The following is a 20,631-nucleotide window of genomic DNA, read 5'->3' as shown; positions in this document are numbered from 1 at the left end:
GGTTCAAATAAATCTCTCCTAAACTCTAGGTCATTTCGGAACCCCCTGCATTCCCTGAGGGAACGGTGCTTACGCCTTGGTTCTTGTGGGAATAGTTCTGCCTAACTTTATTATCTCACTCGATAGAAACTACTGATGGTTCAGGCATCACTGTCACAATGAAGACTTTCCCTGATGCTTCAGTTAGAATGGACTCTCCTTCCTTCCTTTTCTGTCACATGTAATGAATCTATTATACATACTCCACATTCTGCTGCACATATTTGTTTACGAATCTGTCCCCTTAATAGAATATAAATAATCCAGGGTCAGGAGCCCATGTGTTCATATCACAGTATCCAATGCCAAATCCTTTTTCTGTCACTTAGTAACTTAGTGCTTGTTGAATAAATATTTGAGGGTATTAAACAACTATTACATTATAAATTCCTATAGGATGGAAATTGTTTCCTCTTTGTATCCAGTTAGTATCTAGTCCAATGTTTAATAATTAATTATTCAGTGCATAGTTGAAGAAAGGAAAGTAGAGCATCCCAGATGAATGGAACCATGGCTGGAAGGCATAAATACAGGAAAGAGAGAAACATTTTATTTGAAAAAATACCATTTGTATAAAGACAGGCACAGTGAGGCTTGGCTGAACAATTGCCTATACCTGTTTCACTATGTTGTTTTTAGGATTTGTATAATATTGTAGATAGCATAGGTTCATAGCTTCTACTGAGCTTTATTTGTTTATGTATTTATTTTTTGGACCTACATGAGTGTTTTTGGATCAGGGCAAATTCCTGGTCTAGTCATTAGTGACAAGTATAACAGATGTGTATTAGAAAATTATTTTCCATCTTCCTCTCTCACCTGGTCATTTGGGTTTACAAACAAATTTCCTTTCCAGATTAATTCCTTCTGTTTAAAGTTTTTTAAAAAATGTTTATTTATTTTTGAGAGACAGAGAGAGACAGACTATAAGTGGGGGAGGGGCAGGGAGAGAGGGAGACACAGAATCCAAAGCAGGCTCTAAGCTCTGAGCTGTCAGCACAGAGCCTGATGCAGGGCTCAAACCAATGAGCTATGAGATCGTGACCTGAGCTGAAGTCGTGGCCTGAGCTACTGTGGACGCCTAACTTATTGCACCATTCAGGTGCCCCTAATTCCTTCTGTTTAAATTCTGTTGTTGATTTTCCATTTGCTCTTAAGGACATTTCAGTTGTTCAATGATCAGTGATCCAAAGAAATTACAGAAGAAGTTACTTAAAATCTGGAGGACCAATCGAAACAAAATTCAGCCGATATAGCCTTACCTTCATAGGCATATTATTTTTGTCATTGTCATAGCCTATGCATTGATTAATAAATCTTAAAGAGAACTGACTCAAGACAACTTTGCACATAAAGATCCTTTTTGGAAATATTGAGTCTGGAGACACATTCCTTTTTCCCCACATAGAAACAATATGTTGCTCAACAACTAATAGATAAAAAACAGAGTTAGAAGGCCTAGTCATGTGACCAGTATGTTTTTGAAGTGTTGCTCAGAAGGCAGTACCCCTGAGCTGATGTTGACTGAGTAGTGTTAGCCTTCAGCTTTTTAGTTGGGGGTGATTTGTGGACCTATCACGGTCACTAACTCTTAGTGTTTGGACAAGTGATTGTCACCTGCAAATATGCTTTGTGCAATCACTCTGGGAGAAGTAATAAACCCTGAAAACTGTTTAAAATATGTGCAAGGTCATTGCCCACCTAGGTGTTAGCAAATGAACTGAAAGCGGTTCCTGCTTTTAGAGCAAACAGGAGGAGAGACTGAGAAAAATGATGATACACAGTCTCAAGTGTTGTAACATAGTAAGGGCAATGGTGTAATGTATTAAGGAGCAGAGCACAAGCTTAGAGATGGAAATTCCTGGATTGAAACTGCAGCTCCATATATTGCTAAGTTTAGGTAAGTTCATCTCTCTCTGCTTTGGTTTATAAATGAGGATAGAGGTTCCTTCTTATATAGTTACTATAAGGATTGTGTGATATAAAATCATTAAAGTGAATAGAAAGTTCCTGTCACTTAACAAGGAATTATTATTTTTATACTGGCATTCAATAGAAATAGTCAGAAAACAGTGGATCACCTCATGAAGGTAGCAAAAGTCCTCTAAAAAAATCTAGTATTTTAGAAAGGTGCTACATGCTTATATAAAAACACACTCACATGTGCACATGCACACACTCACAGACACACATATATAGACACACACACACACACAAAACCAAGCAGCATTGGAAAGAACAAAGGAGAATGTACAAATCACCCCAAATCCCACCCAGTGATAGAGCATATCAACCAGATATCTCTTTGTGCCTTTAAAAAACATTAACAGCGTCTTCTTAGTTTAAAAATTGTTCATTTTTTGAGAGAGAGAGTGTGTGAGCAGGGGAGGGGCAGAGTGAGAGGGAGACTGAGGGTGTGAAGTGGGCTCTGTGCTGACAGCAGAAAGCCCAACGCGGGGCTTGAACCCATGAACCATGAGATCATGACCTGAGCCGAAGTTGGAGGCTTAACCAACTGAGCCACCCAGTTGGTTATGCTTTTATTTAGATATATTTAGTCTTTATGCTTTTATTTAGATATATTTAAAGCATATATCCACTTATATCCATGTTCCGATGACTTGGACAAGATGGTAGTCTTTTTTTTTTTCCGTGGATTTTCTACTCTAGATGTAAATATCTGAACCTGACTTCCTTTCTACAAGCCTAGAGAGCAGGAACTCAGAGCACATGACTCCACGTGAATGACCTCTGCTGCCATCCCAGTAAATCCCTTTCCGCCACCTCCATGGAGCCCTCTCTGCTATTGTTCAAGTGCTGCTGTTGACAGGTCACTGGAAAGTTTCAGGAGGTCTGGCATGTGGTCTTGCAGTCTGCTGACCCTGGAGTCCTGCTCATTGCCTCATGGTGTAGTTCTCTCCTGATTTGTCAGGGCTTTGTGGCTCAGTTCTCATTTTAGTTCTTTCCATAGGTCTGCTACATTCCTGACACTGGGTTCCATAAAACATCTCCATGTTTTCATCCTAAGTTTCCCTCTTTTATGTCATTTAGAACTAAATGAACCTTAATTCATGCAGCTAATATTTATCTATACCACCTGAGAACACTTGTTTTATTTGCATGTTATTGATTACTATTGAGTATGAACTTCATTTAACACATTCAATGAGTAACTGTATTTCTTCTCTCACAAAATGCCTATTCACTTCTTTAGCCCATTATTTAAAGAATGCTTTGCATATTTATAGCTTTAACATTTTATACACCATATATGTAACAAAATTTAACTTTAATTATTAACTGGAGTGCCTGCGTGGCTCAGTTGGTTAAGCACCCAACTCCTGATTTTAGCTCAGGTCATGATCCTAGGGTCATGGGATCAAACTTCACTTCAGGCTCCACACTGAGGATGGAGCCTGCTTAAGATTCCCTTTCTTTCTCTCTCTCTCTCTCTCTCTCTCTCTCTGTCCTTCTCCCCTGCTTGCTCTCTGACTAAAATCAAAAAATGCATTTATTATCAAATAAATTAATCTGTTCTCTGAGCTTTGTGTAAAGCTTAGAAAGTATTCTTCATGCCAAGATTTTAAAAATAGTATGTTAAATTTTCTTCCAGTCTTTTCTAATTGATTCTCGGTGATGTTATATTTTCTATAATTTACTTTAAAATATTTCAGCAGACACAGTATCATACAGATGTGTGTGTAAAATTGTAGCATTAAATCTAAAATATCTTAAGACTTCATATTTTGGATGTGATCTCTTAGTATTTGCAAATAATCAGAAGTCCACACTCCAGAAGTGAAGTACCTACTCTGGACTGTTCTACTCTCTTTATCTTGTTCAACACCAGAGGGTTTTGTTATTACTACAATGTCAGAAATGATCAGATTTGTGGATTTATCACTTTACACAACTAGATGATTATAATAAAAAAAACAGACAATAATAAGTACTGGAGAAGATAGGAAGAAGTGGAACCCTCATTCATTGCTGGTGGGAATGTCATGTGGTACAACTGCTTTGAAAAGTAGTTTGGCAGTTCTCCACACATAAAAAACAGAGTAACCATGTGATCTAGAAATTCCACTCCTAAGTAAATACCCAAGAGAAATGAAATCACGTGTCCACATAAACACTTCTTTGCAAATGTTCATGACAGCATTATTGATAATTACCAAAAATTGGAAACAGGGGCGCCTGGGTGGCTTAGTCGGTTAAGCGTCCGGCTTTCGCTTAGGTCATGATCTCGCGGTTCGTGGCTTCGAGCCCCGCGTCGGGCTCTGTGCTGACTGCCAGCTCAGAGCCTGGAGACTGTTTCAGTCTGTGACTCCCTCTCTCTCTGACCCTCCCCTGCTCACGCTGTCTCTCTCTCTCTCTCATAGAAAAAAGAAAAAAACCATTAAAAAAAATTGGAAACAGCCCAAGTGTTCATTATCTAATGAGCATGTGGTATATCCACAAAATGGAATATTATTTGGCATTAACAACGAATAAAGCACTGATATACTACAACATGGATGAATCTTCTTTTTTTTTTATTTTTAGAGAGAACTAGAGAGAGAGCGAGCAAGTACTAGCGGGGGAGGGGCAGAGAGAGAGGAGAATCCCAAGGAGGCTCTGTGGTAATAGTAGGGCTCCATCTCACAAACTGTGAGATTATGATCTGAGCCGAAATCAAGAGTCAGATGCTCAACAGGCTGAACCACCAGGTGCCCCCAACATTGATGAATCTTACAAACATTAGCCTAGGTGAAATAATCTAGTCACGAAAGAGTATATATTATATGATTTCATTTAGCCAAATAAGAGACAGAAAGGGGATTAGTGATTACCAGGGGCTGTGGAAGGTGGAATAGGGAGTGATTACTAATGGATAGAGAGGGTTTTTTTGGTGGGGGGGTGGTGTATGTGGGTGGTGTCAATGTTTTAACATGAGATAGTGGTGATGATTGTGAAACTCTGTGAAATATATGATAAACCACCCAATTGTACACTTTAGAAGGGTGAACATTACAGTATGGCAATTGTATCTGAGTAAGGCTGTTATAAAAGAAGCATGTGTATATTAGTTAGAAATATTGCACGAGTGAACAGGTCATATATACCTCATGCATCCTGTGATTCTGCCATTTGTAGTGATGCTACATTTATGGTGCTGTTTGGAATGCCTGAAATCAGCAATAGAGAGCTGGAACTTGGTTAAATGTGTAAAGCCTACTGAGTGACTGTTTTGAGTCCCACTTGGAAACAAATGTTTCTTTGGCAGAATTTGGTCTGAGACTTGGTAGCAAGGCTATAGTATAGTGAAAGAGTTGCATACCCCTCACAATGCTTAAGCAATCGAAGGCAACAGATAGCTACCAAAAAGTCCACATTGCATAGAAGAATTATTAACAGTTGATACCTAGGAAAATAATTGGCTTTTATGTATTCATCATGTCTCCAATTGCTTTGTACTGAATTAGCTCATTAATTTTGAAAGATTTTATTAATCAATTCTCTTGGTTTTTTTTCCCCCAGGTACAAAATTAAATCTGCAGCAACGATAATTTGCAACACTGTGTCTCATTTTCACTTTATATCTTATTCCTTAGCACTTTCAAAGTGATGAATGATAACATTAGTTGCAGTTCATTTCATTTTGTTCAGAATGTAGCAGGTATTTAGTGCTATGTTAAGGAGTTTGGAGTTTCTGTAGATGTAATGAATGAGTTTTGTGCAATGGAGCCATTTGATTAGGTTTTACTGTGGAGAACTTGCTCTTTGAGGTGTCTTGACAAATGAACTGGGATACAGAAGGCAGAAAAACAACTAAAGGGCTCTAGGGTCTGGACAGTAGTTGGGACTTGGAAGTAGAAGCCAAGGTGGAGGGAAGCATTAGGGGAGAGAGGGATCGGGAAATGGAGGGTTGGAGAGGTGACTCTGGAGTCTGGCTTGGAAGACAGAAGTGGGTTGGATTGTGCTGCTGTATTAGTTTCCTGTGGTTCTTGTAACAGAGGACCACAAACTTGTTGGCTTAAAACAACAAAAAGTTATTTTCTCACAGTTCTGGAGGCCGGAAGTGTGACATCAGTAGCAGAAACCAAGATGCTGGCCAGGCTGCTCTCCCTCTGGGGCTGTAATGGAGAATCCCTTCCTTGCCTTTTCCAACTTCTGTGGCTCCCAGCATGCCTTGGCTTGTGGTCGCATCATTTCAGTCCCTGAGGCCAGAGTTTCTAATCTTTCTCTGCTTTGATCATGTCATTGTTTCCTGTCTGTGTCAAATCTCCCTCTGGCTTCCTCTTATGAGGATACGTGTGATTGTGTTTGGGCCTCACTCAGGTTAATTCAGAATAATCTCCCTCAGGACCCATGTCTGTGCAGGACTTTCCCCCCCTCAAATTAGGGCACTTTTAGGTTCTAGGGATGAGGAGTTGCCCGATATGTTTGGGGGAGAGCATTATTCTGCCTTCCATGGTTGCTACTTTACTGAGAAATGAAATGGAGCCACAGGACTGTGGAAAAATATGAGATTAGTTTTGTGCATGACTTTTTGTTTTTAAGAAGTCCCACATTCTGTTCTCAGTGTCTTTTTATCCTGCCCATTTTTTGTTTTGTTTTGTTTTTTCTTTGTTAAATGTTATGTATCACTTCTCCAGGTGAAAGAAGAGGATTGGGTTTTGTACCTTTTTTTGAAAGCTCGTATTACCCCAAGTTGACTTTACATTACTTCCAGCCAATGGGTCTTCTGTTTACCTTAGCTCAGGCAAACCAGAGGTCTGCTATGTCACATTCTGAAAAAACCTGGATTTTCTTTTAAGTAATTTCCAAGAATATCAACCATACTAAATGCCTCTAAAGAAGCATAAAAGTTTTCACCATTAAATATCTGCCCCTGAAAATTTTTTTAGCATCAAAACCAAATTCAACCCATGCAAAGGTTGAAAATATATGTTTGTCTCTGACCCATTCAGCTCAGCAGCACTAATAAATGCTTTAAACAGCCAATTTCAGCAAAACTGAGAAACAACTTAAAGTTTATTTTATTTCCAGTTTTGGTGGGGTAATATATATCACGTGTGATAGACTTCTCCTTAGTTGCTCAGGCTATGAGAGGCAGCTATTGAACTGAATTTTTAGTCTATTTGCACAAATTCAAACCTGAAAGTCTATTCTTATTTTCTTGAAAGCCAGATAATCTTGTTAAGTACTTTCCAATGACCCTATCCATCAGTATTACTTGGTATCTTAGAGTCTAGCTGACTTTGGCTTCTCAGTAAGCTGCAGTTTCAAAATACTTCAGTTTTTTCATTTCTAAAAGCCTTACTTTTTGCCTGTGCATAATCTGTTTCCCCTTTGCCATAGAAATTGTAGTTTCAGGGCACCTGGGTGGCTCAGTAAGGTAAACTTCTGACTCTTGATTCAGGCTCAAGTCATGATCTCATAGTTGTGAGACTGAGCCCCATGTTGTAGCGTGGGTTATTGAGCCTGCTTGCGATTTTCTCTCCCTCTCTCTCTCTGCCACCTTTTCTGCTTGTGCTTACTTTCTCTCTCTCTCTCAAAATAAATAAACTTAAAAAAATAAATTGTATTTTCAGGAAAAATATTTTTTTCTTAAATTTGTGTGCTAGATTTCCAGAGGTAATATTTGTTCAGTGAATAATAATAATAAAAAAGACGACTAAACGAGTCAAAGAGGATTAAATATTACATTCATATCACTTCAAAAATGGGATAAGTTTACTTTCAGTTGCTCAAAAATTTTTTATTTCCTTGTTTTATATAAAAAAATTCGGGGGTGCTTCAGTCGGTTAAGTGTCTAACTTTAGTTCAGGTCATGATCTCATTGTTTGTGATTTCAAGCCCCATGTTGGGCTCTGTGTTGACAGCTTGGAGTCTNTACATACATACATATACATACACACATACACACATATTATATATATATATAATATATATATATAACATATATATATATAAAGAACTTCCTCATTCTAGTCTATAAGACAATTTAATGCCCAAAGTAAGGGCCCTGGGCATGGCCTACTGACATAGAGCATATTTATGATGTCAGTAAAGCAGCCACTTTCAGTTTTTTTTTAGTTAACGGATTACTTATTAGGGCAAAGGCCATAAATGCCACCTTCTTCTGTTCTTCTTTCGATAATAAGATACTTCACCATACCTAAGTGAAAGAACCTGATGCTTTTGACTGGCTACTGAGACCATTCACTCATTCAGTTGGTGCACGTGGAGCCTTCGCTTATGTGCTAGGTTCCGTGGCTGCCTGAGCAGGGTTTGATGAAGACCTTGCAGGCAGTCAGTGATGCTGAGACTATTACTGAATAACGGGTAAATAAAAGACCCCCGATAATTTCTTAAATTTTAATTAAGCCCAGAATCATTCTATTTATAGATACAGAACAATTTTTCAGGGGAGAATGTATGATGCAGAGGTGTGGTTCCCTGTCCACATGTAGAAAATTTAAGCTGAACCCTGTTTATAAAATGATAAAGTATTATTCAACTCTATTTATAGCTATATTTTTGCTCCTATGGGTAATTAAATAGAACAGTATCTTATTTGGCTCCATTCATAAGCTATATTTTTGTTCTAATTAAAAATTAAATAGATCAGTTCCAATCATGTATAGCAGTAGAAACTTTTACGTGTTTAAACTTTGTTGACCACAAGTAGAGGTACTTTTTGGAACTCACTTCATATCTTCAGTTTGAAGATTTAGTCCCTAAAACAGCTATACTGTGTGTTTGGTTAAATTAGTACTTTAGAAGGTCACAAATAGCAAAATTGTTTCTAGAGTGAAACTATTAACTTTAAAATTCATAATATATATTGAGTAGATTTTCTTTTCCAAATTGCGTTTGTGTTAGAATGATATGTTTCCCTTTTAAATTTTTTTGTGTGTCTTTATTTTATTTTGAGAGACAAAGACAGAGAGCAAGCGGGGGAGGGGCAGAGAGAAAGGGTGACACAGGATCTGAAGCAGGCTCCAAGCTCTGAGCTAGCTGTCAGCACAGAGCCCGAAGCAGGGCTCCAGTCGAGCCCACGGACTGTGAGATCATGACCTGAGCCGAAGTCAGGCGCTTATCAGACTGAGCCACCCAGGTGCCCCAGTATGTTTCACTTTTAAAGAATTTTAAATCAAAACGAATATTTATCAGGTGGTTTCATTTACTGAGTGGGAAAGAGCGAGCAGCAGACCTACCACATTTAGGTTAACTTGCTTACAGATCCCTTTATCTTAATTGATCATGTTATTTATGATCACTGTACGTATGAAGTATTCAAAATTTTAACAATCTACTCATAAAACCAAATTATATATAAGTATAACAGAGATGGATACTTGAGCTTTTTAAATTTATTTTATTTTATTATTATTTTTTATTTGTCTAGAGAGAGAGGGCGTGAGAGTGGGGAAGGGGCAGAGAGGGAGGGAGAGACAGAATCTCAAGAAGGCTACAGGCTGTCAGCACAGAATCAGATGTGGGGCTGAATCCCGCAAAGTGTGAGATCATGACCTGACCTGAAATCAAAAGTCGGTTGCTTAACTGGCTGAGGCACTCAGGTGCCCCTAACTTTTTAAAAAAAATAAGGTACTTATTTCAAGATATTCATTTTCTTAAAGATTTTAATTATGTAGACATACCTATACATTGCCCCCCCCCGGTATATTTTTTAAAACATACGATAAAAGCTAACCATTGTACGTGATTTTTTTTTGATGTTGTATCTTAATCAAAAAAAACCAATTTGACTGTTTTTAGGTTACTGTTCTTTCTCCCCATAATCAGCTGTTATTTTCTATTCTATCCCATATTGATAATTAGTTATTTGTCTACCTAGTACAGTTCAGGTTTCTTCAAATAACACAACATGTCTTTAATATTTATTCTATCTTTGGTAGTATTTAATTAGGTCTTGGGCATTGAGTATTTACTTGAAGAACACTTGCAGAATTGCCCTGAATTTTAAAGTGAATTCCTATTTTCCAGTGAGAAAAAGGCAAGCCTGAGAGGTCATTTTAAGGGACTAACTAGCTATTCAGTATGGGTCTTGGAATAATAATTAAGAATAAAAACTACAGGGGTGCCTGGGTAGCTCAGTCTGTTAAGCATCTGACCCTTGATTTTGGCTCAAGTCGTAATCCCATGGTGGTGACATCACGCTCTGCTTGGGCTCTGCACTGAGCATGGAGCCTGCTTGGGATTCTCCCTATCCCTTGTTGGTATGCCTTCTCTCTCTCTCTCTCAAAAATAAAATAAAATAAAATAAAATAATAAAATAAAATAAAAACTACAGTGACCAAGAAAACTGTAATTTTCATGTTGGCCATGCAATATAGTTCTGTACTAATAATGATATGAAAACTGTCTTACAATCAGAAGATGACTTGGGCATAAAATCAGAGAAGGCAGGGTTGTAGGATGAGCTGACTATTGTCATCAAGGAAGGGTTGCTTGATGCATCAGTCACTGTTACAAGGTATCAGTACCTATGAGGATTAAATAGTTAACGGGGAGTCAGGGAAGTCTATCTCCTGGATGGTCCTGGAAAGGTATTACTAAACTCTTGCTTATCTATTCTCCTATTTCAGGTTTCATGCAAAATTCACCTCTTCCATTAATAATTGGGCCTCAGTTTTAGTGATGCTATTTCAATTGCACTCTTTAAGTCCAGATATATTAATTGAAATTTGAGGATGAGTGGTTACTAGAACAACTCGGGCAATTCACAGATTATCATTTTGATTAGGTTATTCCTTCAGGTAAGTTTTCTTACTTATATACTGTATTTTCCATAATTTCTTTTCAGGACTTTGCTCTCTTCCTTGATTTGGCTACATCTAGATTTACAGAATAGAAAGATATATTCAGGATTTTAAACATATTCTTGAAGTGCAACATCACATTATAGGCATAAAGTGATAAGTATCCTGGTTCAAGCAAGTAACACCACCATGGAGGGAAGAGTAGCTTTCCCATATAAAAGTTAATGAGTGGTGTGTATGTATGCATGTATGCACGTGTGTGTGTGTTGTTTTTTATGATGTCTCATATAGAAAACGAAGACATTTTTCTATGAATAAATACAGTCATGTTTAGTCTCCTATCCTGAGGTCTCCATTCTGTAGTCAGGATCCCTCTTCATATTGGTCTATGGACAGGAATTTATTTTATTTTATACTCAAGTGGCTCAACCAACAGATATAATGGGAGGACTTGCATATTTCCCAATACTCATAGGAAAATAAGTTGTTTCTTTTGGACTTCTCTAGACACGGTGGCAATTCAGAAATTAAGAAGGGTTGACTCCACTGGATTATCCAATCTGAGGCTGTGTGCGCTCTTATTCATTGATTCAATGTTTCTGAGCCTTAGCTTCGTTTCTTTTCTTATAAAATAGTCCTTGCAATAATACCTATCTTATTTTACTTAATGTGAATGTGCTTTAATTTTACTAAGATGTAGACAAGGTAAAAACCTTTATTCCTATCATCAAACCAAACTTTATGATGCATTTTGGTAATCACTGGTCTTTTACATTATACATACTATTTAAGAATATTTGCCTTTTCTGAACTTTTAAAGTCCTATATGTTTGAATTTTATTAATGAAATTTATTTTCAAACAGCAATGGGAAAATTAAATTGCAAATTTGAGGGGCTAATTTATGAAGACATTATGGAGTTTTATTTCTCACCATATATGGGATCTAAGATTTTTTTGTTTCTTTATTTTTGGCCTTACCATGTGTATTATGGACCATCATTGTTAGAAGAAACTATGTGACCTCTAAAATCTATGTTTCAGGGGCGCCTGGGTGCCTCAGTCGGTTGAGCATCCGACTTCGACTCAGGTCATGATTTCACTGTTCGTGGGTTCGAGCCCCACATCAGGCTGTGTGCTGGTGGCTAGTTCAGAGCCTGGAGCCTGTTTCAGATTCTGTGTCTCCCTCTCTCTCTGACCCTCCCCTGGTCATGCTGTCTCTCTCTTTCTCTCTCAGAAATAAATAAAACATAAAAAATAAAAAAGCCAAGATGCATAGAATCTATATTTTAAAATATTTATTATTGGTAGAAATCCATTATTTTATATTTGGGGTTAAAAACTGCAGGGTTTTTTTTTCTTTTCAAAGAAACTGTAGGTTTTTTTTTTAAAAAAAACATGGGATCCATTATTTTCTTTTAAATATGTGTATAACATAGTTTTTGAGTCCCAACCACACAGCAATATTGTGCATTATCAGCTCTCCTAGATTTTTATGAACTCTGAACGAAAGAGCTAACTTACATATTTTAAGGACACTAATGTGTAAAAATCTAGAGATATGGAAAGCTTGAAGAACTTCCACTTAAGTGGAGACACACCTTTGTAAATATGTATCACAGTAATTTTTCAAATGGAAATGCTACAGTTTACTGTTTGCTAACCATTGCTGGCAACGCTATGTCTGTTTAAGATACAGAGGATTATTTTAATTTGATTTCTGACTAGAGGTTCTTTGAAGCTGACTTAATTCGAAATATAAATATATCTGATATTTTCTCTTTTAGGAATATTTTAAGACATAATGTCATTTATTTTGGTCTGTGCTGCATTGTTCTCTTGACTGTTTTAATTATCTCTTTGTACAATGATTCCATGGATGCAGTAACTTTTGAGAACCTGAAATAAGAAAGGATATCATTGGATAATATCAAAGAATAACATTGATATTTAAAAAGGCCTTTCAAATACCATGGGCAATACAGATAAATGCACAGGAGTAGCAGTTCTGGGTGGAGGAATAAGACGGTTTATACATGAGATTTTTAGTACAAGTATTAAGCATAAAAGTGTAACTAATTATTATAAATTATTCCCAATGAATAAAGGATAAATATGAAATTTAATTTTGGAACCTTTAAATCATCATTCTAGATAGCCAAATTTTTCTTGCAAGGATATAGCTTCAAATTACTACTTTTCAGGAAAAATCTGGTTTTGATGGAAAGTTTTCTGTTTTTTCAAAGTTTATTTTTGAGAGAGAGGGAGAGAGAGAGCACAAGTGGGAGAGAGGCAGAAGTGAGGGGGGAGAACCTGAAGCGGGCTTTGCTCTGAAAATAGAGAGCCCAGGGCAGGGCTTGAACTCACCAACTGTGAGAGCATGACCTGAGCTGAAGTCAGACACCAGGTGTCCCTAGATGGAAAAACTTCTAATTGTCTTATTAATCGGGGCATACTGAGTTAATTTTTTTTTAATTACCCAGGGTTATTGTTATGAGCATAAAGTATAGGACAGCATTACTACCATCAAAGGTGACAGGATACCCCAATACCAGAGGAATCCAGACTTTCTGAGTTTCTGATGTTTCATTTTTATTCTGGTTTAGATACGGAAATATCTGTAAATAAGAACAAGTAGATGCTAATGATGGCCCCATCTACTTTTAAATTTTTTCTTTTACTGAAAAAATCATCAGTCAAGATCTGTATGTTCATCTTAAATTCTCAAGCCATAATAATAACATAAAACTCCTCAGGATTGATGTCACAGAAATGTCAATAGATGGTGCTTCCCTGTCGCCTCCTAATTGTGTGGACTAATGTGATCATGTGCTCTGAGTCATCAGTAACAACTCACATTGCAATTCAGGAAACATTTCTGACCATCTGTATACTGATTAATGAAGGGATAAAAGGAAACTTGAAATAGTTAAATTTCTTTCTTTCTTTTTTTAATGTGTTTATTTTTGAGAGAGACAGCATGAGCAGGGGAGGGTTGGGGATGGGGGGAACAGAGGATCCTAAGTGGGCTCTGCATTGACAGCAGACAGTGTGATGTGGAGCTCAAACTCACGAACCATGAGATCATGACCTGAGCCAGTCAAACGCTCAACTGCATGAGCCACCCAGGTGCCTCCAATAGTTAAATTTCTCAAAGAGATTTTAATCTAAAAATGTGGAGAGTTGTGTTATTAACCATCTGTAGTACAAGGATGAGCAAATAGGCCTCCCTTACCCTGGCTTCCTGAACTTCAGTGGTGTTTGGTTTGAATAAGTATAAGCAGATCTTTAGCAAATTTTTATTTATTCATATGTATATATATAATATACATNCATACATTCATGCATTTATATAAATATTTTGTCCTTATATTTATCTAACTTTTTTTTTATTCAACAGAAATCTCCTTGACAGAGACACATTCTCTAAATCTGATCCAAGTAGGTACCTATTACTTGCTTTTTTTTGTTTTCTTACTTAATTTTGCAAAAATTGTATGAAACTTGTAATTCTTGTTTATTTTTTATTTAATTTAATTCTTTATTTATTGATTTTGAGAGAGAGATAGAGAAAGAGAGCACTAGCAGTGGAGGGAAAGAGAGAGAGAGGGAGAGAGAAAAACCCAAGCAGGCTCCACACCGTTAGCGTAGAGCCAGATGGGGTGCCCCATCCCAGGAATGGTGAGATCATGACCTCAGCCCAAATTGAGAGTCAGATGCTCAACTGACTGGGCCACCTGGGCACCCCCTCCCCTTTTTATCTTAAATATAGTTCTTGTTTAAATATTTGTTTTAAAGCACAAAAGACACGAAGGGGGATGGTCTCAAGCCCTACATCTCAGGTACTAAAGAGAGGAAGTTGCTTAGCACTTTGAGAATAAGAGGAAAATACAATGTAAGACAGTTCACTTTGAAATGGAAACCTCATGGTATTGCCATATGGTAGAAATTACATTTGAAAGGTGACCATATTGGACTATAATTTTAAGTGATTTAGTCTCAGAGTAATACTTTTCCTTCTTTTTCTTTTCTTTTGTAAATAAAAGTTGTATGCAAAGGCATGTTTAACCATGGATGTACTGAATTTTTTGATTCCTAATTATGTATATTGAAAAATTGGATATAACTTGTCAAATGAAAAAGATAGTTTAAATTAGAAAACAGCTGCAGTAATGTGTACATCAAGTGTGTCCAAATCTTATAGTAGTTACAAATTCATATCCTGCACCTCTTCATCTCTATAAATATGTGCACAAACGTGGTTTAATTACAGGGGCAAGGTTTTGTGAGACATTAGAGTTCTTGAGGTACCCACTGGGGAAAAAGCATTATAATTTGTGGGTATTAAAAATTCCTGGAGCTCATTTGACAAATGACTGGGAATTTTTTTATCCCTTAACCTTTACCCCAAACACTTAATTTCTCTTTTTGCGACTTCCTTTCACTGTTCACAGGCTTTCTTACCAGTTTACAAATACTGAGTGTGGGATTTGCAAATGTTAAATGTAGACTGTGATATGCTCCAGATTGTTCTTCTCGTGATGACTTTGATCATTACAGGCATCTTCAGAAGAGCTTGACTTATGGCTAGTAACATAGTAAAATATTTCAAACTGTTAAACTGTAGTTTAAAATTATATGTATATCTGTAGCATAAGGTAGATGAAAACATTAGCAGATAATTATCACATATTTTTGTGCCTAGATCTATGCATATTAGGTTCTAAAGATCTGATATAGTTTTTATTTTATTATTTTATGTAATTTATTATTATATATTTTTTAGATCTGATATAATTTTTAGTCATTTGCTGTTTTACTAGCAACCTTCTTCCAAGAAGAAGGCTAGGAATTATGTTGTATTTTTTTGAGAGAGAGAGAGAGCGAGCAGAGGAGGGGGCAGAGGGAGAGAGAGAATGTTAAGCAGTCTCCATTCTCAGAGCAGAACCTGAGATGAAATCAAGAGTCAGACACTTAACCTGACTGAACCATCCAGGCACCCCCAGAAATTATTTTGACGTAGCTTTTGGACAGCTGAAAAATAAATTGTATACATTCATACCTTTAATTTATAAAAAGATATTTATATATTTATTTTTTATCTTTTATAGTTTGTGTATTATATGTACAAGGAGTTGGAAACAAAGAATGGAGAGAGGTAAGAATTAAAAAGTTTTAAAACATCATTGTGCTGGAAAATATGGTGTAAATTAAAATTTGGTCAAGGTAATACTTCTTGATTTTACTTATTTTAAGTCAACCCAAAGATTGGAGCTTTTTAGTTTATGAAAGTCATCTTTGTGTGTGTGTGTGTTTTATTTTAGAGAGAGAGAGAACATGAGTGGGGGAGAGGGGAGGAAGGAGAAAGAGAGAGAGAGAGAGAGAGACAGAGAGAGAGAGATTGAGGGAATCTTACACAGGCTCCATGCTCAATGTGGAGCCAGATGCCGGGCTTGATCCTGCGACCCTGGGATTACGACTTGAGCTGAAACCAAGAGTTGGAGACTCAACCAATGGAGCCACAGGCACCCCTGTGTGTGTGTGTGTGTTTAATAATCCTCAATGTTTGTCCAATGTATGACCTTCTACTCTATTCTAGCCTTGAAACTTATATTTTCCTGCATCTAAAGTAAATTTGATGTGTTGTAATGCTTACATAATTGAAGTCTGGACTTAAGTCTCACTTTTAGAGGTCAACTGCTGATTTTATAAAATATTATTTTCAGGGTTTTAAGTGTGGTGTTTGATATTAACTATCAGCTTCTTTCTTGCCAGTTGGTAACTTATTATTTGAAAATAAAGTAGAAACTCAGTCTCCTAAAACAAACTTACTTTGTTTAATGAAATGAAAGCAAGGAGGCAGAATTATTTTAGTTGATTTATATTCTAGAGTATCTCTCCTTTCAACTGGAAGGATGATCACTGGAAGAGAAGGGGGAGTGCAGATTAAAATAAAAGGCATTTCTATCTGCTTGTGGTTGCTGGTTAGCCCAAGAAGTTAGTGCATTGTTTTAATGAGGTTACAGTTTCTGGTGAGATTTCCCTAGTGAGATCTGTGCTATTTGTTGCCATAGATTGCTTTGCGGCCAGTCATTTTACCAGTGTGTCTCAACTGTGAGATAGGGGATAAGAATAGGTCATTGTAATTTATTCTCAAAACTGGCAGAATAAACCAATTCAAAAGTTGTCCCTCCTGATAATGGGTCAGTGGGATAGTGAGCACCAGTTTCTCATATTTAATTGCTTCTAGACATTTCCATGTGATATTTATCTCAAACTCTATTTATACGGTTGTCAATTCATCAGGTTTACCTTATGGCCTCTGCCTCTTTGCTCCATGTATAGCTAATAGCATCACCAGTCAAAATATCAAACTGCAACTTTTATAGCCACCCTTGACTTTCCCTACCACACCTTCCTTATTTATCAATTATCCACTGGTGTGAATTCTCTTCCATCCAAAAAAAAAAATCACAAATGAGCCATGTCCTTCATTCATTCAAACCTATGCTACCTATGCTATCTTAGTCTTCTCTGTGATAACGTTCTCCTGAGTCCATGTTTCTCTCTCAATCCTCTAATTTTTCCTTTGATTAGTTTCCTGAGAGATGTGCTGTCTCTTGTCATTCACTCTGCAGTTCCCTTTCTCTAAGGCCTGGGGCCATCCAGTGGAATTGCTGACTGACCTTAAGAGTCAGGCTAACTGGGAATGGGCACTCACGAGGAGTGTTCAGAAAATAACATTACTGGAGGCATCAATAAAGGAACTGAGATAAATATTCAAAAGGTATGGACCAGGCATCTGGGTCAATACAGATCCCCAGTGGAGACACTTTCCTATTGCCTACATGAGGAGATATGATTTTCTTACTTCATTTATAAGATCTTTCATAATAATAATGACTAACTAATATTCTAAGTTATTTAGATATATTGACTAATTTAGTTTGTATAATAACCTTAAGAGGCGGTTACTATTAGAGTCCTAATTTTACACATGAGGAAATAAAAACAGAAAGCTGAAGTGATATTATGAAAGCTACCCACTTATAAATACTGGGGTAGGGATTTCAACCCAGGTCATCTGGCTCCAGAGCCCTGCTAATAGACCACTTTGCTCTGCAGAATCCTTATCTGATCCCAGCATTCACATTCTGGTTTTACTGATGGCAGAAAATTCTAGAAATTGATTTTTTAGGTTTTATTCTAATTTATTTAAGCTTGACTCTGAATGAAAGACAAATAGGAAAGAAGGTCTACTACTTAGGGAGAATAACCATAATAATAAAATAAAACAGAAAATAATATTCTGCTTGTTTATTTTTTCTCTTTGAAGGAATAAAGAAAGTAAGAGGGAAAGATGCTCAAAGGGGGCATAAAAACAAAGTAGAAATTGAGTAGTTATGAGAAGTAGGACCCAGAATTATATAGTGTGGATAGGAGCAGACGGACAAAGATGAAGATAAAGCAGTTAAGAGGCAGTTTAACAGACAGCAATTAAGAAGAATTAAAAGTGTTAAAAACTGGAGAATAGTCTGAAAGAGTAGAAAGGAAGTGCCAGAGGTATGAGGTAAGCTTTTAGGAGCTAAAATCTATTGTATTTAATGAGTAATTGAACTTGCTGGTTAAAGGAAAGGTGTGAAAAACTTAAATACATTATATATATTCTTAAATCCCCACAAAACCGTGTGAGAAGGACAGTTTCCATATTTTGAGAGCCAGTGTGATGTAGTGGCTCAGAAAGTGCACTTGACCTCTCTGTTTCTTAATCTGTGATGTGGGAAATGATAATGATTGTAGCATATGGTGCTTGTGAGGATCAAATGTGAACCCCTGATAACAGTGTCTGGCACATAGTAAACATTATACGATTAGGGATACATGGGGACTCTAAGAGATCAAAAAACTTTTATAAGGGTAACAAAACTAGTAAGGGGCAGGTAAGTAATTTCCTGCATTATAAAATTCTGTAGAATTCATTGCACAAGCCCAGCAGTTGATGGGAAAATGACCTGCGGGATTTACTTGGCCTCAAACCTAATATGAAGCAGTGGTGTTACGCAGCTGCTAAAAAACTAATGCAATCTGAGGATGCAGTGATGGATGTGCAGCGCTTACATCAAAGAAGATGATGCTGTTATGCTGAACTACATGAAATTGTCATTTTCACAGGTCAAAAACGGTCGGGTATTGGCAAATTCTTGTGATTCAATCAAATTCTATTATATTTTGCTCTAGTGGGAGCACATCTGGAGGCTTATTTCTCAGTCCTCTATTTGAGATCACCAAAATGCCAGCTATGTATTTGAGGAGGGTTACCATCTTGAAGAAAGGGATACCGGCTATGCAATATGAATAAAGGAATGTTTAATCCAAATAATGCAAAGACTCTGACTAATCATAATAAATGCCTTTAAAGTCTTAATGTATTTTCATATAGAAATGGGAGTACACCTACTTGATGTTGAAACAAAACAGGAGGAAACAAAATATTTGGCTCAGAGATGGAGAGACAAAGAGACATTATTTAATCCAATGTGAGGAAAAACTTTGTAACACTTAAGAGTATCTCACAGTGGGATGGGTTTCCTAGAACTGTATGCTGGCACTATAGTAGATGCCCTATTTCTGGAAGTATTCAAACAGGGGCTGGACTAATTCATAAGGAATGAAATTGGACTCAGTTCTAATTTCCTAACAAGTCTGCTTTTTTTAAATGAGACTATAGGGTTCAGAAGAGTTTTCTAGCCATTCTGTCGGTTCTTCCAATTATCTTTCAAGTACTGAACTTTATTTTATAAGATAACAGCAAATATCACTCTGGTAACTACACTCAAGATATTTGGAATCAGATAAGCAAAACAATATTATAGATACTTTATTAATAACTTTAAATCTATCCACCCATTTATCAATTTGACATATTTTTAAGTGCCTGTTATGTGGTTGCAGTGGTGGATAAGATTTTAAAATAGACAGTATTTTTGCCTCAAGGAGCATGCAAAATATGTAGAATTTTACCAGCAACTTTAGTATGTCTGTATTACCATGTACTGATTTAGGTATAAAAACTATGTCAGTAATATAGTAGTTGTACCTGCATTTGAATTTACTTACATGCTGGAAAAATACTTAGTAACTAGCTATATGATTTTATGTTCTGGGATGAAGTACCTTAAAATAGCAAGTGGTAATAAAAAAAAAAAGAGCTTAAAATATGTTGAAATAAATGCTCCAAATAGATAGAAAAATATTTAAAGTTGATCTGTAGTTGAAATCTGCAATTTAAAAATTATATGACACTATTAGAATTACCTGCATATCTTCTATAAATTCTAATGACTGAATTATCAAAACTCTTGAAGTAATTGATCTTTTAAAATTATATTTCAGTGCATAACAATTTTGGAGCTAGAAACGATACTTAAGTGCCATGAATTATGAAAATATGAAAACCTCTTAGTGGCAAGTTGAAACATCAGAGTATTATCCCCGAGGATGCACACTTAACTTCAAGAGGTTCTGAAAATGTTGCAATTAACTTCTTTGAGTTAAATTTTAGTTATCCATAGGTAATCTATTTTGTCAATTACCCCTTTTTTGGTAACATTCTTTTTTTTAGTTTATATATTTATTTACTTGGGGAGGGAGGGAGGGGGAGAGAGAGACAGAGAGAGAGAGAGAATTTCAACCAGGTTCCATGCTGTCAGCACTGAGCCCAACAAGGGGCTTGATCTTAAAAGCCATGAGATAATGACCTGAGCCGAAATCATGAGTCCAGTGCTTAACCAACTGAGCCATTCAGGTGCCCCTGTGAATTA

The 20,631-nt window shown here is 36.6% G+C and overlaps 1 protein-coding gene across 1 annotated transcript in view; it reads left to right on the top strand.

Moving 5' to 3' along the window:
• Nucleotides 1–20,631, top strand: part of CPNE8 (copine 8) — a 219,755-nt gene that overhangs the window by 16,925 nt on the left and 182,199 nt on the right. Inside the window, exons 2-3 of the mRNA XM_077753550.1 lie at nucleotides 14,211–14,251; nucleotides 15,922–15,968. Coding sequence (XP_077609676.1) covers nucleotides 14,211–14,251; nucleotides 15,922–15,968 — 88 coding nt within the window. The remainder of the gene's footprint in view (nucleotides 1–14,210; nucleotides 14,252–15,921; nucleotides 15,969–20,631) is intronic.

Source organism: Crocuta crocuta, unplaced genomic scaffold (assembly GCF_008692635.1).
Source record: "Crocuta crocuta isolate KB4526 unplaced genomic scaffold, BGI_CrCroc_1.0 scaffold30, whole genome shotgun sequence".
In the NCBI taxonomy this organism is placed as follows: Eukaryota; Metazoa; Chordata; class Mammalia; order Carnivora; family Hyaenidae; genus Crocuta; species Crocuta crocuta.
Note: the sequence above shows the minus strand (reverse complement) of the source record. Positions and strands in the feature narration are given on the sequence as shown.